This window comes from Sminthopsis crassicaudata, chromosome 1 (genome assembly GCF_048593235.1).
Source record: "Sminthopsis crassicaudata isolate SCR6 chromosome 1, ASM4859323v1, whole genome shotgun sequence".
NCBI classification, from domain to species: Eukaryota; Metazoa; Chordata; class Mammalia; order Dasyuromorphia; family Dasyuridae; genus Sminthopsis; species Sminthopsis crassicaudata.
This window is the reverse complement of record NC_133617.1, coordinates 62,372,565-62,396,924: the sequence shown is the minus strand read 5'-3', so window position 1 is coordinate 62,396,924 and position 24,360 is coordinate 62,372,565. Positions and strand designations below refer to the sequence as shown.

Sequence of the window (24,360 nt, the reverse complement as noted above, 5' to 3'; positions counted from 1 at the left end):
CTTTGTATCTCCACTGCTTAGTACATAGTAGTTTTGACTTGACTTCCCTGTCCCAATTCACAAAGATCCCCTCTTATATTAAGTCTGCACTTAACTAAACTGTTCTCCTCAATGAATTCCCAGATCTGTCTTCAGGCAGCTCATTCCTGGGGCCCTAAGCTTCCATATCTAAATACTGCTTACTTATTCTAGTAAGATGCCTGTAGCTACCACCATTCCAACTCCTACAGTTAGACATAAATATTGATTTACAAAGAAAGAAAGAAAATGCTAGAAATACTATACTGGCAAGAATATAGGATGTTGCTGAGTATAGGTTATATCTCTAATAGGAAAAAAATAAATAAGTATATACTGAAAACATAATTGCACAAAATAATACACAAATGGGATTTTCTTTAAAAGTTTTATGTGGTATGTTATGCAAATTGTTAACGAATTTGCCAATTGTTAGCAATTCTTTCTGTTCATACAAAGGTGGGGGGTTTTATAATCATTGGAATGAATATAACTCAGCTTGATTGTAGTCTCATTCAAGCTTTATACAAATTAGCTTTGGGGACAAGGGGTAGGCTGTATCAGGACCAATACAGTAATACCTCAAATTTAAAAGGAAATATGGAAACTGTCCCTCAATATTCTCTGTTCTCCTGACTGCTTTCCCTCCTAATCAGACTCTAACCCTCCCTCTCCTGGGAGGGCGGGAGACAGAAATGCTCAAACCTGCCCAGCTTCTGGAAGGGAAGGAAATGACCTCCGAAGGCCTCTGAAGCTTCCAGTGAATATACTTATGCAAATCTATGCAAACTTGCACATGTCCTCATTAACACTGTCATGCACCAGATAGACCCTTCCAGTGAAAGCCTCTGAGGGCTTGGAGGAGAGAAAAGGGGCAGGAAGGGGGGTGGGGAGAGGAGACAATCGGCCCACCAGGATGCAACAAGCCTACTATGATCGGTTACTGTCAGGACAGGGGATGCATAAGAAAAGGGTAAAGAGAAGGGGATAGTTTTATTAATTCAAGTTGTATCTCCAACACAAAGACCTGTGTTGAAGGCTGGCAGAGATTTATAGTTTAGTTAAGACCTGATCCCTGCCCTCATGGAGCTTTTAGTCAAATGAGAGGGTGACACTACACCGGGAGCTGTAATGTAAATGATAAATTTTTAAAATAACAATTTGTGTATCAAATGATAAGTTCACCAGAGAAGTACAAAGTACCTCTTCAGATCTGAGTGAAAAGAACCTTACTATCCAGGGAAGGCTTTGTGGAGGAAGTAGCATTTGAATTTAAAAATTTGAATCTTAAACGTCTAAAGGGGATAGGGGATAAGGAGAAGCTCCGACAAAGACAAAGGGAGAAGAGCAGGAGAGCTCAGGGTATTTCAAAGAATGTCAAAGCTAGAAAGAAATTAAGAGACTGAATTCTCCTCCATTCCTTTCACTGTTATGAAAATATAGGCCTGGGAAGGGAAGGGATTAGCCTCAAAACTAGGTTTACTTGATTGTTAGGCCTGATTAAACATTGTGTTTAGACTCAGAGAGTCTTGTTTAAAATTCTGCCTACTATGCAAAAATAATAATAATAGTAGGAGCTAACATTTACATAGTCAGGCACTGTGCTAAGTGCTTTGTAAATATTATCTCATTTTATTTTCACAGAACCTTGGGAGACAAATACTATTATTATCCCCATTTTACAGATGAGGAAACTGAGGCAGACCAGTCAAGTGACATGCCCAGGGCCACACAGTTAGTGTTTGAAGCCAGATTTGAGCTCTGTACTCTAAGCTGAATATGATTAATAAGTCATTTCACATCTTAGGGCCTCAGTTTAGTCATCTATAAAGTGAGATGATCTCTGAAGCTCCTTTTTGCTTTAGATCAATTATCCTGTAATCTCTCCTCCCCTCGCCCATGGGTCTCAGGGACTTGTCATCCAAAAGATGACATTTTCCCTTCTTACCCCCCATGAGGTTTAAGAACCGGGTCTTGGAGCCTTCGTATGGCTCCTCTCCACCCAGTGTGGATGGCCCTGGCCCTTGGCAGGTTCCTCAGCCCGTGGCATCAGTCAGGCTGCTCATTATTGTGTTAGCCAGTGAGGAGACAAACGTGGCTTCCAATCCATCCTGCCAACAGCTCAGGGAAGCACTGCCTGTGTGTCAGCTCCTGATTTCTCTCACTTATCCCCAGCATCTTCTCTTCTCTGTTCCTGGCACTGGCCTGAAAGCCCCCTGAACATCACCCCTGTCCCTCTATCTTGAAACGCACCTTTCTGTGCAGACCAGGATGATGCTCACACAAAGACAAGCAGTCTGGAGTTTCTTCTGAGCTGGAAATGAATCTTACTCCACTTTACAGAAGCCGAGAACTGGCTCTCGTCCCTGGGTACAACTCTGTTCCTCTGTATGAGATAGTCTGCAAAATATGGAGGTGAAACCCTGAATGGGAACTTCTTTGTGAAGAGAAGTCCTAGATTTTTCTACATCAGTCCCATGAACCCCAGGGACAGAGGGTTAAGGCGGGCTTGGCTCTGTGCAGACATAGGTGAATGGAGAAGGGCTCAGAGACAATAACTCTGTCTCCTTAAATGTTTCAAGATCCTCTGAAATCAATTTATAGCTAGATGCCTTAGAGACCATTAAATTCAATCTTCTCTTTTTACATATGAAAAAACCAGGGATGTGTCTGGGGAAGAATTTAAGCCCTAGACTTTCTGATTCGGGCTTAGCACTCTCCACTATATGCCTAGCTCTGCCGTAGCAGGGAAATCTTTGACCAGGAGACCCTCAGAATTTCCCCCACTGGCTCAGGAGTCATCTCTGTAGCAGCCCCTCAGCCCTAGTACCTTCGGTACCTAGTACCCAGTTTGCCCCCAGCAACGTGTCTGAGTTCTAGGAGGAAAGGATACTCCAGTGACAAAGGAAGCTCAGATTCTACCTCCAGCTTTACCACTGACTCAATGTGTGAGTTTGCTTCATCTGTAAAACTGAAGAAATTGGTCTGAGATCCCTTCCAGATCTGATATTCTTATTTAAAAATCTGATGACATATGTGAAAACATTTTGGAAATAAGAACTTTGGGAATATGAAACCTTCTATAAAAGCGATCTGATAGTCTTTGATTTAAAAATCTGATGACATATCTGAAAACATTTTGGAAATAAGAACTTTGGGAGGATGAAACCCTAATAGTGAGGTGAACCCTAATAAGGACAGGCCAATTAGGTTTATCTCTAGGACAGTAAAAGAAGTGCTCATAGCACTCGAGGGGGTAGAAATCATTTATTTTAGCCCCTGGTTAGAGAGAATAATTAGTTAAAAATTGGAGGCTACCCTGAGGGAGCATCTTCTTCCCATCCCCTGCATACCAGGTGAGTGTGTCACTAGCTTGAGCCTGCCCTATTCCCTCCTCACTCCTAGTTGTCTTCTCTGTCTCTCCCTCACATCTGCCCTAGCCGAGGACTCAGAAATAACAGCCTAGAGTTTCCATCCATATGGACTGAACTCCTAGGGCTGCTACCTCTTTCCCACAGAGTGGTAGTGCCCTAAGGTCTTTGAGTCCTAAATTCCATGGTGAATCCTCCCACTTAAATTACTTGGCCTTTAAAAGTTGATTCAAACGCACCTTTCTTGCTGCTTTTCCTGGCCCTACAATAACTAGCTACAGATGTGGGCGTAGTTTAGAGCTGGAAAGTCCTCAGAGTTTATCTAATTGAACCCCCCTCATTTTATAAATATGGCAGCTGAATCCCAAGATGATTATATGACTCATCCAATTGTGTGACTTCACTAGGAGATGGATGTTCCCAGTCCCAGCCTTAATAGTAGCAAAACTTGTGAGGCAGTCAGTTCATGCAGAGGATAAAATGCGAACACTGTAGTTAGGAAGTTCAAATCCATCCAGAGACAGGCCCTAAGTTGTGTCACCTTAAGCAAGTCACTTAATTTCTACCTCAGTTTTGTTATCTGTAAAATGGGGACCTAACTCCCAAGGCGCTTATGAGAATCAAATGAGATCAGATTGGTGAAGCACTTTTCATACCTTGAAGAGCTTATCTAAATGTTGGTTTACTGACATTCAAACCCCAGCACTCTCCACTGGGTCATGTTGCTTTTCAGAAAGCAGCACTAGACTTGAAATCAAGAAAAACCTGGATTAAAATCCTTACTCTGCTATTTACTCGTTATCTGATCTTAGGTAAGTCACTTGCCTCTCTGAACCTAAGTTTCCAGTCTGAAAACTCGAACTATTAACACTTATAATATCTATGTCAGAGAAGGCTGGGCTGGGTTCTGTATCAATGAAGGGAATGTCCATACCCAGAAGATCACAGATCCATAAGGCCTGAGGTCTCTCACTCTGATAAAGCCTTTGGAGCCCTTTCTCAGATTCATGTTTGTAAATGAATGAAATAAGGAAGGAAAGAAAATTGTATTAAACACCTACTGTGTGCTGGGCACTATCCTAAGCACTTTTCAGATATCTCTTTTGATCTTCACAACAACTCTGGGAAGGAGGTACTATTTCGAACCTCATTTTATAATTGAGGAAACAGGCAGAAATTAAGTGATTTGTCCAGAGCTCAGAGTTGGTGACTGTCTAAGACTGGATTTGAACTCAAAACTTCCTGACTTCAGACCTAGCTATCTATTGTACCATCTAGCTACATAAAGTTATAAAGGAAATATATTATACTAAAATGCAGTAATCAAAATATTTTAAAAACTGGTTCATGAACTCTAGGGGATGAACCCCGAGCTTGATGAGATTATTGACATAAAAAAGTGTTTTGTAAACTTTGCTACGCAAGGCAAATATGAACTAGCAGCAAGAGTAATCAAGGGGGAAGAGAACAAGCATTTAAGCACCTACTATGTGCCAGACACTATGCTAAATGCTTATCATCTCATTTGATCCTCACAACAGTAGGAGATAGGTACTATTATTATTCCTAATTAACATATGAGAAAACTGAAGCAGGTAGGGATTAAATTACTTGTCCGGGGTCACACACACAGGAGGTATCTGGGGTCACATCTGAACTCAGGTTTTCACAACTTCAAGGCTGGCACTCTATCCACTGTGTCACTTGCTCTCCTCTGGCATACTGACTTGCACATAGTAGGCATTCAGTAGAGTTAGGTCTTGATTAGAGTGAATAATGAATTCCCTGAAGTGATGACATGTATTTGAATTTGCTCTATTCAAAATTTTAATTATGTAAAATATGGTTATTGGTTCCAACTCAATAGAAATATGCAATGCTAATTTGAATAATTCGACCACTTCAGGGGATTTGTTATTCTAACTAATCAGGGCCTAGCTGTAAATATTTATTAAATTAAAGGATAGAGAAATAGTAAAAAGAACCCTGGTCCTCATGATTATTGTTTGAGACTTCGTGGACAATATCACTCCAGTCCTGTCCATGAGGTTTTCTTGGCAAAGACACTTCAGTGGTTTGCCATTTCCTTCTCTGGTGAATTAAGGTCAAATTGTGATTTGCCCAGGATCATAGTAATAAGTGTCTGCGGTCACATTTGCACTCAGATCTTCCTCAGTGTCCCATTCCCAGAGCTCCATCCACTGCACTCCCCAGCCGATTCAAACCCCAGCTCCAACAGTATTTTGGACAGGCCATTTTCTCCACTTGGTTCCTTTGTCTATGAAATGAATGGGCTGGACTGAATGATTGTAAACAGGCTTCCAGCTCCGACTTTATGTTCCAAGAGCCCATCTGTGATTCTTTGAAACTGCTTAATAACAAATGAGGAAGGGGGCCAGGCCTGGAGGGCTAAAGGAAAAGTGGCAGTTGGGCCGAAGTATTACGTTTCAGCCAGACTAACAGCTCTTGTTGCCTCTGGCTCAGGAGCCCAGGACGGTGAAGAAGTGATCCGAATTCAGAAGGTGACCCATGGCACTGTGCGGGCAGGACTGGCGGAGCTGGTGGCCCTTCCTTGCCTCTTTGTACTCCGACACCCACAGGAGCCTGGCCCTCCACACGATCCAGCTCGGGTCAAGTGGACCAAGGTTCGAGCTGCCTCAGGCCAGAGGATGGAAGTCCCAGTTCTGGTGGCCAAGGACAACGTGGTGAAGGTGGCCCGTGGCTGGCAGGGCCGGGTGACACTGCCCGGGTACCCCCAGAACCGTTCCAATGCGACGCTCGTGCTTGGGCCCCTGCGGGCCAGTGATGCTGGTCTCTACCGCTGTGAAGTCGTGACTGGCATTGAGGATGAACAGGACCTGCTGCCTCTGGAAGTAACTGGTCAGTACCTGGCAGGGGGGAGTTGGGGGAGCCACCCTGAGCCTTTAGCAAGGGGCTAGGGAAGCTCTGAGCAGTGGGAGACCCTCAGACTGCGGAAAAGCAAAGCCCAGTGAATTGTTCATTTTCCTCTCCTTCACTCCCCCTCCCTCAGGAGCTCAGGAAGGGGAACCGCAGCCAAAATGTCTCCCCATTTTACTCCCCATCTCCCTTCCTTCAGGAAGAGGGAAAGCAGAAAGAGATCAGGGAAAGCAGAAAACACAAGATGAGGATGATATTACTCAGGAAACAATAAATTGGCTGGGAAGAGAAGGGACTTGGAGGGAAGTAGAGTCAAGGCAGACTAGACTGGGCATCATGAAATTGTAGAACTCTTATGATTGTCATTATTATTATTTACTATACCTATGATTTCATTAGTATAAGGAATTCCCTGTCTCTAAGATGGAGGTGACTCCTTTGCAAGGGAACATTTTAGAGAATTGCGTGGACCACTGAGAAATGAGATGACTTTCCCAAAATCTCATAGTCAGTCTGTAGCTGAAGAACTTGAACCAGAACTCTCATGATATTCACAGAACCATCAAAATGAAATAGAATCAGAATTTATGTAAATGAACAGAATGCTTATGGAATTATGGAATACATAAGATTAACATATTTTGTACCGTCTAACTCCCAGCCCTATGTAGATGACTTCCAGAACTAATTCTCTAGCCTTGACCCACATCCCCATATGCTTCTAGGATGTAAAGCTATAAAGGTATAACTCTAATAACCAGCATTTTTATTTAGCATTTATTTAGATCTGGAGAGACTTCAGAAGCATCTAATTGGATCTTGTTTTATAGATGAGAAAACTGAGGCGCAGGGGAGTTAATTGCCTAGCCCAAAGTCACCTTTAGGAAGTTGGATACGCTGCCATCAAATCAATCATTGTTCTTTCCACTGTCCTCTGCTGTCTCCACCAGGAAGGCCCAATGGCACTGCAGACCCACCTTATTACTTTCTCCAAAAACCTGTTCCCTTCTTCCTTCTAACTTTACTGTTCGTCAGTGGCCATCAACATTTCCTTATTCTCCCACATGTGAGAGAGAGAAAGTTTGGAGAGGAGAGATTTAGGGGGGCTTGGAAAGCATGGACAAAGCAAAAAAGGTCAGACTTAGTGAGTTCACAACTTTGCAGTGGGAAAGGAGGGACACGAGTGCTATATATAAGCCACTCAGATACACATGTCAGCCTGACCGACACTGGAGTAATCCTATTATGGAAGGGGCCAAGCAGGGCAGACTTTCTGGAGGAGAGGGGAGCAGGAGAGAGAAGAAAGGTTTCTCCTAAGGATAAAGACTGATGAAGAAGAAGATGATGATGATGACGACTGACATAGAATGCTTTAAGATTTGAAAAGTTTTCATGTGGACTATCACTCTTAGTTTGAGATAGTCCTCTGGGATAGAAGGCTTAAAGTGTCCCTGATACCCCTCTCCACTTCCCTGAAATTATTGTCCTTAATCTTCCTCTTCCATCTATGTCTTCATTCTCCCAGGCGTTGTATTCCACTATCGGTCTTCCCTGGGCCGCTATACCTTGAGCTTCCAGGCAGCTCGAGAAGCCTGCCGTCGCAATTCTGCTGTCATGGCCGCCCCCCGACACCTGCAGGCGGCCTTTGAGGATGGCTATGACAATTGTGATGCTGGCTGGCTGGCTGACCGCAGTGTCCGGTGAGTGGGTCCTGAAGGGCTCAGAGCCATTGACCAATAGTGCAGCCAGGTGAGCCAGCCCCTCAAAGCTGGGGCTGCTGCTTGGAGGTGGCAATAAGATGGGCCTGATGACGTTAGTAAAATGGATCCTAAAACCTTAGAATCTCAGAGATGGAAGGGACCTCAGGGTTCGTTTTCTTGCTTTTTTAATGGTCATCTCCTCCATCTCTCTCCCTACCTCTGTCAACCTACCTCAGGAAGGTGAGAAGATGTTCTGAACTCCAAAGGGTGCAAGTGACCTTTATGCCCTGAGACCTTCTCATGCCTTTCTCCCTTATTCCAGTATCCTAGGGGAGTGGGACACTATAGCCATTAACTTACTAATTGAAATTAGTCTTCCCTTAGGTATCCCATCACATTGTCACGGCCTGGTTGTTATGGAGACCGGAACAGCCTACCAGGGGTCCGTAGCTATGGCCGACGAGATCCTCATGAGCACTATGATGTTTATTGTTTTGCCCGGGAACTGAGAGGCAAGTATAAAGCTTACTATTGCTCATCCCAAATCCGTTCCATGCCTCTCCACTCTGTGTCTTTCCATTCCCCTGCAACCGAGAAAGCTAAAGCAACCCACCAAGCTCCTACATGGATTCCAACTCAGATTGCCCACCCAGCTGGGGTCCTTTACAGTAAAACCCTTCCTCTCCTCCACTTCGCTCACCACCCTTCCATCTTGTCCAGTTTGGGATGTCTGAAGGCCCAGGATGACCTTCCTCCTCCTCTTCCTCCTGGTAGGAGAAGTCTTCTACGTCTCACCACCCAGCCGACTCACGCTGTGGGGAGCTCGGGCTCAGTGCCAGAGCCAGGGAGCAGTTCTGGCCACTGTGGGTCACCTCTACTTGGCCTGGCAGGAGGGCCTGGACCAGTGCGACCCAGGCTGGCTGGCAGATGGCAGTGTTCGTTATCCCATCCAGACCCCCCGACGACGCTGTGGCGGGGAGGCTCCTGGGGTCCGGACCCTCTACAACTTCTCCAACCGCACTGGTTTTCCTGAGCCTTCAGTCAAATTTGATGCCTACTGTTACCGAGGTATGCATTCGTTCAACAAACACAGCATTATGCTAAGAGCTTGGGCTGCAGAGACAAAAATTAAATCTAAGGACACTGGGAGAGGGATTACAAAGGGAGAAGAGGAAGCTCTAAGCCCAAGGGCAGAGTCTTATTTTCATTTTTCCTCTACCCTCACCCATTTCTTCTGAAGAGAACTTCTAGACATCTACTCTGGCTTCCTACAAAGCTGATTAGGTTCCTGGGGCTATACTTCATTATTTATTTGGCTAAAAGTTATGAATTTCTTCTCTAGATGAGCTCATGATTTTTCAACCTGTTACCCTAATTCAAGACTGAATTATATAGTGTTGGTCACAATTTAGGACTGGACCAGAGAGGCTAGTAGTTGGTCTACTGACATCAAAGACCATCAGTCAGTCACTCAACAAATGTTTATTACGTTCCTACTATGCTGTGATATTTCATACTGAAGGTGATAGGGAACCACTGGAGCTTATTAAGTGGGCAAGTAGCATGGTTAATCTTACAAGATCAGTTTGCCAGTTGTGTCCGGAATGAGGAGAATGTCTGGAGGCAGGCAGACCAGCAGGCTATTGCAATAGTCCAGAGGTGAGAAAATGAGGGTCTGTACCAAGGCAGTCAAAGGAAAGAATGGGGTATATATGAGAGATGTAGTATCGGTACAATGTAAAGGCTTTGGCAAGATGTTGGATATTGGGAGTAAGAGACAGAGAGCAGTTAGGGACGGCACATAGATGGAGAGAACCTTAGGAACTGGAAAGCTAGAATAACAGTGATAAAGAAGTTGGGGAGAATTTGGTGGGAATAAAGATAATGATTTAGATATGATGGTTTAAGCTACCTACTGAATAACCAGTTGGAAATGTCCAAGATTGGGGGGAATGGGGGGAAGACTATAGCTTCTTGTCTTTTGCTTCTCCCACATGTAACAGGTACCTTCAGCAGCGTCTGGGATAAGGACCAAGGATACTGGGAAAGCATATCCACACAAGTTTCTAAGCTTCTTTGATCCTTTGTCCTAGTCATTTCTTGGAGGCCTATTATGTCCAGAGTCACAGAATGTCCCAGGTGGAGACATTGGATCTTAGACTGTAGAATGTTAGAATTAATTTTACAGAAGAGGATACTGAGACCTAGAGAGAAATGATTTGCATGAATTCACACAGCAAGTGAGGGATCAACTAGGGCAAAAAACGATCAGGATATGTCCTGATTGCTAGTTCAGACCTTAATAGTAAAAATAATATTAACAGCAGTTACATAGAACTAGATAGACAAAGATTTGTGAAGCACTTAATATATATTATCTCATTGGTTCTTATAGTAATCTTGTGAGGGGCGATTAGCATCACCCTCTTACAGATAAAGAAACATGAATGACATGTCTGTAATTTCCCAAAGCAGAAAAGTTATTGAGAGACTCACAGGGTCATAGATTAGAGCTGGAAGGGACCTTGGACCTCCCATATATCCCATATGTGTACATAGTATATCAATATCGTCTCCCTTGTTAGACTGGGAGCTCCTTGAAAGTTGTACCTCCATAGTACAGTGCCTGGAACATAGAAAGAACTTCAAATGTTTATTGACTGAGTGGAAGCCATCTGATACAACTCCTTCATTTTATAGTTAGGGAAACTGAGGCCCATGGAGATTGTGACTTGTCCACATAGGTAAGAAGAGTCAGAGATAAGGTGGGGACGAGAGTCTTTGTGTCCAGAGAAAGCAGACCCGGGACAGTGATCACTCTTCAGATCAATGTGGCTAAAAGACACAGCTGGCTTTGGGGCCTAATCATTCTCTTTCCCCCTCACCCCAACGCTGCACTACTAGGCTTGATGAAAGTGTAATTAAGGTTTATAATATGCCTTGTCCTGATAAAAGACCTTCTGCCTCCTGAGAGACCCTCTTCCTCCCCCACCCATCCCTCCCCTCATCTCCCAGCTGCCACCAAAAAAAAAGAGCCAGAGCAAGGAATCCCTGAAATGAGCCTGGGACAGGAGAGACCACAGGGCCTGGGGGAGAGAACATGCCATTATTTCCTCTAGCTGAGGAGAGAATGGGGTACTAAATAATCTTCCAGGCTTTTCCCTGTCCTGACAGTCTAGACTATAAAATCCCCCCAAAGCACTGACACTCTGGGTTCTAAGGGCCCTGCCAGCCTGAAAGCCTAAGTTCTAAGGGCCCTCCCAGTTCTGACATCCCAGGCTCTAAGGGCCCTGCCAGCCCTGAAAGCCTAAGTTCTAAGGACCCTCCCAGCTCCAATATTCTATATTCTAAGGGCCCTCGCAGCTCTGACATCCTTGTTCTTAAGGGCCTTCCCAGTCCTGATTTTTTGTGTTCTGAAGACCATTCCAGCTCTGATATTTTCTAGTCTAAAGCCCTTTCCAGCTCCAACCTATACATTTTAAGAGCTCTCTTCATTGACTTTCCCTGACATTCCCTTCCATGGAATCCAGGCCCCAGGCTCCTTGATGTTCCCCTTCTTCTCCTTCCCCCTACTTTCACCTCTCAGCCGCCAGCAAGCACCGTCTGCACAGCTCACATTCCCTATTTTTGGCTGGAACAGAACATATTGGGACAGGATATATTTATCCCCATCCCCACTTGCCTTGGGGGGATCCATAGGTTCTGTTCTTCATTGGGTTGTTTGGGAGAGGATTATTTGGGCTGAAAAAAAAACACTGTCCCGTCCCCACCCTGTCTTTTCCCCTATTGACCCCCCTCACACTTTATCCTGTTCCCCCTTCCTCCTAATCCAGCCCAAGCTTTCCTTCCTGCATTCCTAGTTTCTTCAAAGGGCACCAGCATTACCCCAGTCAGTCATCCAAGATGGAATTAATCAGGGTTCCCTGAGACTACTCCCCCCCTCCATTCCCCACATCCAATCAGTCCCCAAACCTGTCAATTCTGTCTATTATATCATTTTCTTCTATTCCTTTCTTTTCACCTCCTACCCTCAAGGAGTCTGCTTTTGTCCACAGCTAGGAAAAAATCAGAGCTACATCTGTTAACTCAAAAACCAATGTTTTCTTCACATATTTAGTGGGACAGCTAGGTGGCAAAGTGGCTAGAACACTGTGCTTGGAGTCAGAAAGACACATTCAAATCTAGTAAGTGCTAGCAGGATGATCCTAGACAAGTCACTTCACTCCCATATGCCTCAGTTTCTTCATCTGTAAAATAGAAATAAGGTCACTTACTTTACAGAAATGTGAAAATTAAATGAAATTATAATTATAAAGTGGTAAGTAAATGCTAATAGTTATGGGTGCTGAAGTCTTGGTGGTTCTCTTTCTTACAGCCCATCACCCCACATCACCACCCAGCTACCGAGATAACCCTGCTGCTGATGGGAAAGACCTCGAGGCTCTGTCTGCAGAGGACCTGCCCGTCACAGGCCACAAGAATGTCTTGCCCTTGGATTCCCAGGAGCCTCTGGTGTTCAGTGGGGTTCCTGCTGAGGAACAGTCCCAGGACTCCTCCCTGCTTCTCAATGAGGCTGGGTCTGGAAAGGCAGGGGGGACCCCAGTTCCATTCCCTGCAACGCCTTCCTTGGTCAGCACCAGGTCTCAGGAGCCGGAGCTGACCGGACAGGATGATCCATGGATGAATATGGTAGACAGGACACCTGTGCCCGAAGGTTTCCAAATAGAGGGCACAGGAGCCCAACACTCAGCAGGAGGAAAGGCAGAAGGTGTCACCTCAAGCCCCAGGTTTGCAGAGGACCTTAAAGCCAAGGGGACTCTGGTACCCATCACTGAAATGACTGTGGCATCTGATGCTCAACCCGTGAGCAGCACTGCGGCGGCTCCAGTGGGCACCACAGCCAGGAGGAGGGGTCTGAATGGACGGTACTTCCAGCAGCAGCTTCTGGAGCAAGCGACCACCAGGATGGGATGGGGCCTCAGGACAGGCGCAAGCCCCACTGCCCCAGGCACCAAGGAGGCTGGGAACCACGTGGAGTTGCCCCTGATCACAGCCACCAGGCCCATGTTGGGCCCCCAGAGCACTCTCTCCAATGAGGTGGACAGACCCCACTCTAGTGAGTCTCTCACCCCAGCCAGAGCCCTTGCAGGGGCCTCTGCCATTAGAAATTCTCCAGAACCCCTTGAGCCAATCACTATCCTTAGAACCCCTCTAGATAGCACCCTTCAAGAGCCCCAGGTCTCAATGGTAATCTCAGAATCTCAAGAGTTATAGGGGAACACAGAGGACATCTCGTCCAACCTGGCTGGACCCCAGAAAAATCTCTTCCCTAATGTCACCCACAAAGGGTCATCCAGCCTCCACCCAAGACCCACAATGAGAGGGAATCTGCCACCTCCTGAGGCAGCCCATTCCCTTCTGGAAAAGCTCTAATTGTTAGGGAGTTAAGTCCAAATTTCCCTTTTTGCAAATTCCATCATCATTCTGCCCACTGGGGCCAGCAGAGAAAAGTACAACTCCTCTTCTTACTGGGATCCCTACTGTCCTTCCCTTCCCCTTCCTTCCCCAAGGCTTCTCATCTGTAGACCAAACACGCCACTTTATTCAGATTACCCTACTCTGACATGATCCAGGAACCGTGCTCAGGAGACTCTCCTGCTTATCAATGACCCTTCTAAAGGCCATAGGGGCCAGGCAGAGCCAACTTCCCAAAGCCCCCTGAATGCTTGGAATGGTGGTGAGAGGGGTCCTGCAGTGTTTAAGCACTGGGCAGCTATTATTCCTATTAATTAGAATGAAGACCAGGAGAGATACGACCCCAGCTGAGGGGAAGCCTCTTTCTAGAAGGACACTGAGAACATAGAATGTCAGAGCTGGGAGAGCCCGAGAATATAGTCTAAAGAATTTCAGGGCTGGAAGGTTCCAGGCTCCTGGATGATCTCAGAATCCTTCCAGCCCAGTCTTTTCATCCTACAGAGGACGAGACTGAAGACAAAGGGAGGAATTAATGAGACACGGTCACTTTGACATCTAGAATCTGGATGGAGGAAGGGATTAGATATAAGAGGGACATCGTCTATTCTGGTGTTGGTGTCTTTATCCAGCGAGGGAGGAATAAGTCTGGGAGCTGGAAAACCTTGATTCTGCTCCTGGCTTTGCTACTAACTTACAAGGTGACCTTGGACGAGTGATTTTCCCACCTGTTTAAACAAGGGGAGAAAAACTAGATTGTCTCTCAAGTCCCTTCCAGCTCTGATATTTTGTGTTCGCTTTTCAGTGCCCAAATTAAGCTGAGTGGAGGCAAAGAAGTCCCTTTCCTAAGGGCATTTGTGAAGAGGACACTGGTCTGTGGGGAATGGTTGTTGGGATGGCACCCGTGCCATGTCCGCATCATCCAGATTGTTGGAGAAGATACTTCTCTATCTCCCAGCCCACCCTCCAGTGGAAGAGGATTTGACTTCTCGGGAAAGGGTAGCAGCTCAGGCCCAGCTGATGCTTTATTTTTCCAACTAAAAATAAATGTTTTGTGGAGGTAGCTCATTAAAACTAGAATTGCAGATTGTAGCAAGCCATTAAGTTTTATAAGGGAAACCATCAAAAAGACACTCAAGGGAGCAGGCACCTGCAGGAATGTTAGGCTCACCTAATCCACTTATCTCCTTCTCAGCCAGTCACTTCCCATCTGAACTGGAGCCTGGGCCCCCAGCCCCTCCCCATGTCTCATCTCCCACTTCAATGCCCTCCCTCCCACTTATCCTTTAGAACCCTCCTGGATCAGGAAGCCTTGACCCTCAGTCACAATACTCCAGAATACTTATTATTAATAAGAGTTCTGACCATTCCATTCTCTTACTGGCTATTTCCCTATCTGTAAATGAAGAATGGTCTCCAGGTTCCCTTCCAGTTCTGACATCCAAGCTCTAAGGCAATCTGGCACAATGAAAAAAAGTGTTGCTTTTAGAGTTTTCCAGTTGGTCTGGGGCTTGGAGCCCAGCTCTGCCACTTACTACTATGTGACCTTGGACAATTTTCCTTCTTCATCTGTTAAATGAGAGGGCTTGAACGGGATGGCCCAGCATCCACTCTGAGGCCATGATCCTAAGACCCCCTGCCACTCCAGGATTCACTGATCCTTCCCATCCTCATATGCATCTGACCCTACAGGCTTAGAGTTTTTCTTCCAACACAGCCCATTAATTTTGCAGAGTAGAACTTGCCTTCCCCCATGCCATTTGGGTGAAATTGGGAGGGGCCTGGGTCCACGTTTCTGGGGAGCTGACAATCTGGGGGATGTCAAGGGAAAGAGAACCCATCGCTAGAAGAAGGGACCTTCCTTCTATGACATTGGGCATGAAAAGGGAAATGCTTCTTTGGTCCTGGGTTGGAGGCGGGGAAAGTGATGGATGGCAGAACCTAAGATGTGTGTCTGGGAAAATGAAGCCCATTCCCCCTGCTAATCCCTGAGAAAAAGGAAGGCAAAGTTTCCCCCATCCTAATTCCCCCCTCATTCTGCCTTAGCTTACAGATGGTCTCAGTTCTCACCATAAAAGCCCACTTTGGAGCTGGGATCCAAATATCCTGAAAGCCAGCTCCCCTTTTCTTTTCCCTACCTCTCAGTAGACAGTGAGACCCCAGGGCAGCTTGCCTCCATTCTCCCACCACCCCTTTCAGCCATAGCATATTGCTTCCATGGCAACCTACAGGCACTGGGATTGGTTGGTGCTCTCTAGATCTTCTAAAACCCAAAGCCAGCTTTGGGCTCTTATGGGCCAGTCCCTGAGTTGGAAGCATTTTATCTGGCATGAAGAACCATAGAGACCTAAAAAGTTGTGGTTCCAGAGGGGAAGCTGTTTAATCCTAATATTAAAAATAATATGAACAACTCTCATTGCTATAACATGGGAGTTTTTAATCTTTTCTATGTCTAAGTTTTTTAAAGGCATAAAACACAACATATAAGATTTCAAAGGAAATTAGAATTTAGATGTAAATGGAATTCCTAATATAAAGGAAGATGTAATTTTTTTCTCATCCAAGTTTACAGGTTCCCTGAAATCTATCCACAAACTCCCAAAATATTTGTGACCTGATTTAGCACCTTCAGGTTTGCAAAAAAACAAAAAACAAACAAACAAACAAAAACTTTCTTTACAAAAAAAATTCCCAGCCTCAGTTTAGGTAGCGTGAGTATTATGATTTCTGTTTAACAAATGAGAACCTGAGATTTGGAGAGAGAAAATGATTTACCCAGTGTTGTAGAGCACAAGTACCAGGATTTCTTTCATTATGTCACTGTGAGATCACCCCATCCCAGGACTTAGACTGAAGAGAGGGAGCTCCCAGGGATGTGGCTGGGAAAGCATAGGAAGGGACCGGCCATGGAGAAAATGCTCCCTTGTGGTAGGATCCCCCGAGTGACAACTCCAAGCTGTGGCCAATTGGCCATCTCCGCCTCTAACCTGCTCTGTGATATTTTTCTTGTAGGCTCTTCAGGAATCCAGAGAGAGGGGAGCCAACAGAGTCCCAACTCTGGGCCATCACCAGCCCCCAAGAAAAATGATGCTTTTCCTGAGAGTCAGGACAATGTCTGGGACCCTGACCAGGGAACCTCAGGCCCCAACAATGATCCCAACTCCAGCGTGGAGCCGGGACACCATGAGGATTCTTTGGGGGAGGCCCATGGTGATAGGGATCTGCCTGTCCTGGCCATGCTCCGGGCCCCCAAACCAGCCTTAATGTCTCTGCCCACACCGACCCTGGACACTTCTCCTCCTCTCAGAGTCAGAGATGACGTGGGGCTGTCTCTGTATGGTGGAACCACAATTGCCCCAGAAATACCCCACAGTTCTTTTTCCCCCTATACTGACTGGCCAGTTGAAGGGAGAGACATCCCAGAAGGGACTGAGATTACGCCAGAGACTAATGGGACAGAGCCCCCTGCACCAAGCACATTCCCTAGCCCCAATCCCCAAGATAAAGGAGATCCAGAGACTGATTCTTCGTCCCTAACTCTAGGGTGGGACAGCAAGCAGCTTGAGCAAGAACAAGAGGTTGGCCCAACTGAATACATTGGATCCCCCACAACCGTGGAGCTAGGGACCCCCTTACCAAAAGGAGAAGACACCCCATCCCCAAGTCCAGGATCTGGCCTGCTGTTGCAGCAGAACTCAACTGCGGAGGCTTGGGAGGAGTCTAAAGGAATGGAGAAGTCTGATTTCTATACACCCATCCCTTCTCCCACTCTAGTCCTAGGAAACCAGAGCCTGCAGCCCAGGTCTGACCCTGAAGAAGTGGCCAGGACCGGTGAGACTCAGTCTAACGTAGCAACCTCCTCACCCCAGGCAGCTTCTGAAGCTGGGCAAGCCCCTGGGCTGCCCTCCAGCACCATGGATGCAGCCAGTACTGCCTCTCCCCCGGACAGCAGCCCCTTGGGAGAGGTAGCCTTTTCGTCCTGGACACCAGGAGCCTCAACCCTGGCCAAGAACGCCTGGGCCACCCCAGCCAGCCCAGAGCCAGAGGGGGAGGACATCTCCGGAGAGGGGCAGAAGGGGGCTTTGTGGGAGACTTCCCAGACCCAGGTTCCCTTACTGCCCGACCTACTGGAAGAAAGAGAGCCAACCAGAGATACTGCCCTCCAAATACAAAGGCACGGTCTTCAGGTCCTAGAGATTCCCGACCCCCAGGAGGTTGGCCCAGGCTCTGCTTTGGATGCAGGGGCTCAGGCTCTCGGTGAGGCTGGGAGCGGAGAGGAGTCATCAATGATAGGGGAATTGGAAAGCGGATCATGGGCTGGGGAGAGCAACCGGAGCAGTGAGGAAGGTAAGTGCCGAACCAGGGAGAGAAACGAGGGTGACCCTCCCCAGAGGCACCGAGGCAGGCAGCTGGCTCTGGGTGATGGGGCCTGAGGACGGAGGGGGAAGACCATCTGTAGCCAGCACCGAGTCGTACTCCATTGTCCTCTGGGCCTCTTCTGCCCAGCTCTAGCAAGGGGCACTTTCTGAGTTATTGGCATTTCATTCACAGAAGCACTTTAACCATAAAGAGCTTTATGAATGTCAATCACCATTAACCCTCCACTACATTAGCCTCCAATTACCCACCGAAGCATGGAAACAACTCCGGGCTCTCAACAGACCATAAACCCTGACTGAGAACAGCGATCAGACCTGTCTCTTCACCGATGCAAGGAACTACCTGGTTAGAAAACGTGGCCAGTGCAAGTCAGCACCTTTTCTGCAGTTTAGTCTTAGAAAGGTGGCCAGAGCACTGAGGTTAAGTGACTTGTGCAGTTCCGCAGAGGGCACTAGGTGGCAGTGCAGTGGATAAAGTGCCAGGTCTGAAGTTAGAAAAACTCATCTTCCTGAGTTCGAATCTGAACCCAGACATTTCTAGCCAGGTGACCCTGGCAAATCTCTTCGCCATGTTTGTCTCAGTTTCCTCATTTGTAAAATGGGCTGGAGAAGGAAATAGCAAATCATTCCAGTATTTTTGCCAAGAAAACCCTAAGTGGGGTCATAAAGAAGCAGACACAATTAAAACATTGAAACAACAATCAGTTCCATAGAGTCAGGGCTTCAGCCTACGTCTTCCTGTCTTCGTGTCTAGCTCTCTGTCCACCAAGCCACACTATAAGTTCTGGCAGATCCTCAAAGTTTTGTCTAATGGATGGTACATGTTTTGTCCAAGAACTAGCTAAGTTCAGAGAGTTTTACCAGAAGAAAAGTGATAGCACCTTTTTAATCACATGAACTCATGAAATCATCTTCTAAGGCATGAAGGAGTTTTGGCCAAGTGCTGGCAGAGAAGCTACCCACACTGATATGACCATAGGTCCTTAAAATATTGAAAATATTAATATGGATAAATGAGCTTTGGCAATCAAAAATTGAATGGATTCTAAATAGGCCCTATGGTTTTCTGGCCAGTGATCCCGCTCTCTAAACTCCAGGATCCTAAACTCTTCATCCTCCCACTAAGGTCTCATTATTCATGATGTTCATCTTTAGGACTTATAAGGCACTCTATCTCATCCTGGACCATCAAAGACCAAGAAAACCTGATCTGGAGGCTGAGGCCATGAATAGGCTATGAATTCCTACATGTCAGTCTTATTACAAATGGGTTTGTGTTTTACAGCTGGTGAGATTAGATTTCATGATGCACTAAATTCCATGATGAGTTCATCTATTAACTCTTAGGACACTGACTTAAAGGACTTAAGGCTCCTGGTATATTACTTTTCTGTAACATATATTGGGAAGAGCTCCTCAGACCAAGGGTTAGGAATCAAGAAGCTTGAGTTTCTAACCCTAGGTTTTTCTAGATTTTTAAAAAATTAATTTCTTCTAATCAGCAAAAATCTGCCTTCTTTCTACTTGGTCCATTCTAATTTTCAGGGTGTTTGTTAACTTGGGCAAGGTTTTAAACCTCTTGTGCCAAGTTGCTAATTCCCGTTCCAGTTCTTTCTTCCATCTTTCTCATTTCTTTTCTAAATTTTTTCCTCTAGCACTCTCATCTCATTTATAAAAAGTATTCTAAACTCTTTTTTAAAAAAAGCTCTTGCTTTATATCTTCCAGGAATTTCAGTTGAATTTGTGCCCAAGCTGTGATTTTCTTTGAGACTTTACTTACAGATATTTTGGAGTCATTCTCTTCTGAGTTTATGTCTTGAGCTTCCCTGTCACCATAATTGCTTTTTTATGATGGGATTCTTTTTTTGTTTTCTCAGTCATCCAGCTTGATTCCTGATTTCTGCAAGAATCTACTCACTCTTGGAGGGAATATCTGGATTAGTCCTATTGCTGTTTTCATAGAGTATTAAGTGTTGTGTTATTCCAAGGTTTCAGGGATGGCTCAGGCTGAAGATTTGAAAATTTTTAGTTTTCCCATTTGTCTAATCCAGGGCAAGTTTGGTCACTGTCCCTTTGGTTTGAACTCTGCAAGTTGCCAATACGGGATTGGGATTGAACAACAAGCCTGTGGGTTTGCCTCCTCTGGAGTTTCACTAGACTGCTGTTAAATTCAGCCACTATCAATCAGCCAGCTGGAAAGCTCTGCTGGTTCATAGTGACAGAGCTAGTCTTCCCTTTGGTTTTGGATTCCTTCCTTGGTTATTCTTCTACAAGCTTCAAACTGGACTAAAGGTTGGATCTGAAACCCAGTTTTGCTCTTGGGGTCCAAACCTCACAACTTCTATTTGCTTATGAACTCAATTCTCATTCAATATGCAGCCTAGGGACTTGCAACAGCTGATTATCCTAGAGCACAATCCCTGGGCACATGGCCCCTCCTTAGTATGCTTTGGGTCTATGAGCTGGAACTGGGTATTGAGTGGCAAAGTTGCCAATTGCTCCTACCCTGTACTTTGCATAAGGTTAAGATACAAGTTTTGGAAGCTTGCCTTGCTTGAGTACATGGACTCTGTTTCCTTCAGCCCTTGGACAGAGCCTGTCCTCATGATCCACAATTTTTTTTCTCCCTCCTGCTCCCTTCTCTTCTCCCTCCTTTTTTCCTTTTCCCTACTTCATTTCCTCTCTCTATATCCCTCCCCTCCCTCTCTCTTTCTCCCCCCCTTCCTTCTTCCCTCCCTCTCCACCACCCTCCTTCCAGCCTGGACTAGAAAAATGACTCATTGTGACTTTCTCTTGTGACTTTCTCTTGGATTTTCCCGTCAGAATTCTGTCTGATGTGTTTTCTAAATCTGTTTGGCAGCATTTTGTTGGGAGAAGTTCCTCCATGTACTTATTCCTGCTGCTTTGCCATCTTGACGCTACCTCTGACGCCCCACTTCTAGTCCTTTCTTCACTGTGTGACCTTCCATGTGTCATTTCTCCTGCCTGGGCCTACTTTCCTTATTTTACAGTTCAGATGTTTTCATTTTGGAGAGAAAATCAGAGATCTCTAAAGCTTGAAATCCTGAGGACCTTTGCTGTCACATTATCAGGTTGAGGATTGGCAGCATCCAGGATCTCTTCTTCCACACCAAAACATTCATTTTTATAGGGTACTAAATCTCAGAACTAAAAGGGATCTCAGAGTATCTACTCCCAATACCACTCAGCAGGGAATTTCCTACATATTCTTCCTGATAAAGTTCTAGCTATAAGGAGTTCAGCATCATACAAAGGCAGTCCATTTAGAATCCCAAGGCTGGAAGAGTATTCAAGAATGCTGGTGCTTTTTCTATGGATGGTCTTTAATTTTTCAGTATTCATCCTAAAAGCGGTACCTAGAATTGTACAGAATACTCCAGATGCAGTATAGTCAAGGAAAGATACATATGGGCAAACTGGGAGTTTCTCTATTTTTAGATCAGAATGTGACCCTCATAACTGAGAATTTGATGATGCCCTCAACAGTGAAAAGGGGAGGACTTAGAAGAAAAGATAATAAATTCTATTTTGGATATGTTGAGTTCAAGGTGTCTACAGGACATCTAGTTTGAGAAATCTAACACTTAGATAGAAATGTCAGCAGAGAGATTGAGGCTGGATAAACAGACATGAGAATCATCTGCAGGAGTAAGACAGAAGGGACAGGGAGAATGAAGAGGCCATATGGATAACATGAGATGAGGAGAAGGGGAGAAGAGTGAAATTTCAACAATGGCTTCAATTTTTTTCAGTAAAACGTGAGACAATTCTCAGTTAAGAGGGTGAAAGAAAAGAGCTGATGGAATTTTAAAGAGGGATTAAAAAAAAGTTTAGAAGAGCCTTGTGGTAAGTAGGATGGGGGAGTGTACAAGTATTGCCTTGCAGTAGTGAAGGTCCAGTTTAGATTATATAATATCAAGTTGTAGTTGACCCAGTCAACATGTTTTCATAATTTATTTTACTATCACATGTCCATGTAACTACACTATTATCCATCCCACATCTCTTTATCTTGTCCATATGAGAGACTTCATCAAATGTTTTACTAAAATACAGGTACCTACAGCATTTCCCTGATCTATTAAAAGGCATTTATTAAGCCACTACTATATACACAAAGACACTGTGTTAAGTGCTGGAGATACAAAGAAAGGAAAAATAATAATACTCTGTCAAGCAAATCACAATCTAAAGGGGAAAAAATGTACAAACAAGCTACGTACAGGATAAACTGAAGATAAACAACAGAACTTTAGCATTATGAAGAGTCAGGAAAGGTTTCTTGTAGAAGGTAGAATTTTAGCTGGGACTTGAAGGAAGTCAAGTGGTGGAATTGACAGGATTCTAGCCATGAGGGATAGACAATGAAAACATGCAGGATTCTGGGGATGAAGTGTCTTCTGTGAGGAAAAAGCAAGAGGCTAGTGTCACTGGGCTGAAGAATATGTGGAGAAGAGTAAGGTATAAGAAAATTTAAAAACTAAAAGGGGATCAGGTTGTAAAGGACTCTGAACAATGAACAAAAGATTGTATAGTTGATCCTAGGGGTGATAGGGAGTCACTGGAGTTTACTGAGTAAGGGGTTAGTGAAAAAGTAACTATGGAAAAAATTAAAAAGAGAATGAAAATAACCTGACAGGACGTGCTCAGAATGAAATTCTGAGAGTGATCATTTCCTTTTTCAAGATGATCACTCTTCAAACCTTTAATAATATGCTCTGGAATTTATAAAATAGAAAAGCCAACCTGCCAGCAGTTCTTAGATTCTGTTCTCCCACTTTCGTAAATTAGGACAACCTTTGTCCTTGTCCGGTCCTCTTCTGCTGTCTAAGATTTTTCATAAGTTACTGACAGTGACTCAGCAATCACATCCGTTAGCTCTCTCCCTACTCTGGGCTGTGCTTCATTCATCAAGGCCTGAGGGGTTGGACTTTTCAAGGGCAGCTAGCAGACTTAGGAACCTGGTGGAGTGGAAAAGGACCTAGATTTGGAAGTCAAACTTGGGCATTTACTATCTGTGTGGCAGCGTTTCTGGGCTTCACTTTTACTCCTCTGTAAAGTAAGGAGGTTGAACTATATGATCTCTAAGATCCCTTTTAGTTCTTAGTTATGATCCTGTGTTATCTTGAGGATTAACTCCGTATTAGTCATTTTAGTTCTGCCCTTTCTAGTCCAAAGAGCATTCTCCTTGACAGAGCAAACAGAAGCCAAATAAGGATTGGACAGCTCTGCCTTCTCACTGTAGTCTATTATTAATATCCTTTCCTCTTTGAACAATGGTCACATCTTTTCTTTTATCTTTTTATTCCCAAAACAGGGAGAGAAGGGAAGCCCTCCAACCCTTTTAAATGTCTTTCTTTCCCCACAAGTCTCAGCTCATCCTTAGTTTTAGTACTCCCTTCAGTGCTCTAGTTCCTCCTGATTATAGAAGATTGGGTCCAGAATAGAACCTCTTCCTCTTAGTTTCTGAAATATCTTTTGAAGAATGAAATCAGCATTATGGAAAGCCAAGAATTTAATAGTTGCTGTGCTCTAGGCAAAAAGAGAACTCAAGCAGATGTTTGGATAATTGATGGTCAAGTTTTGTGCCACTGTCCCAGATTTGTGATCTGCTTTCTGATGTTTCATCTCTTTCCTTTTTCTGTTCATGCAGCAATGTCTCTTCTGTTGCTGTTCACTCAAATACTCTGACCCATGCTTGCTTGTCCCTTCTACTTCCTAGATTTCCCTACACGAATATGCAATATCTGCTTAATATACGATGTTGTTGTACCATACCTTTTACCTATTCTGATCCTTTTCAATAACATATCCTCTTCCAGAGCTATATTTCAGGCATGGTTCTCAAACTGCCAAGTTGCAGTGGTACCTATGAGGTCAAATTTTTCCTTTATATTAAGAACTCTAGTTTATCTTACTTTAAAAAAAATCTTTGTATATTGAGTATGGCCATCTGAGGCTAAGGTTTTTATTGTTAGCTCTTTTCTTTCATGTTCTCTTGTACAAATGTCTGGGCAGCTCTATTGCTTTTCTTCCCCATTAGGGTAGGTATCATCCTTTCCCACTCTTATCAGTCCTTTTGATCAGATTTGCAAAACAATGGGCAAATGCACTCTTCTCTTCTTAGCCTTTGCTAAAGCACTTGTTTCTGACCAAAAGTTTCTTATAAAGCTGTGGTACAGAAATCCAAATCTTGTTCTTAAATAGCTATTTTCCAATTCTGCCTTTCTCTTCCAAAGTCCTTGCCTTTGATTGGGACAAGTAATGTAAATACTATTTGTGTCACATGATTTCTAGTAATGCTTTCTAGGATCTTTCTGGCAGAAACATTGTGTCTGTGTCAATCACCAGAGTCGGGCAGTAGTCACAAGATTTTAAGAAAGTCTTTGACATTTACCAAGCACTTAGTGTGTGCCAGTGGATGTCATAGTTGGAGTCAGAATATCTGGATTCAAGATTCAATCACTTACTACATGTATGACTGTCACTTAACCTCCCATG

General features: G+C 44.7%; 1 protein-coding gene across 2 annotated transcripts in view; it reads left to right on the top strand.

Moving 5' to 3' along the window:
- Positions 1-24,360, top strand: part of NCAN (neurocan) — a 62,141-nt gene that overhangs the window by 11,228 nt on the left and 26,553 nt on the right. For both annotated transcript variants that reach the window (XM_074307056.1, XM_074307045.1), the window contains exons 3-8: positions 5,874-6,269; positions 7,813-7,987; positions 8,372-8,499; positions 8,762-9,055; positions 12,363-13,103; positions 16,472-17,806. In XM_074307056.1, coding sequence (XP_074163157.1) covers positions 5,874-6,269; positions 7,813-7,987; positions 8,372-8,499; positions 8,762-9,055; positions 12,363-13,103; positions 16,472-17,806 — 3,069 coding nt within the window. The remainder of the gene's footprint in view (positions 1-5,873; positions 6,270-7,812; positions 7,988-8,371; positions 8,500-8,761; positions 9,056-12,362; positions 13,104-16,471; positions 17,807-24,360) is intronic.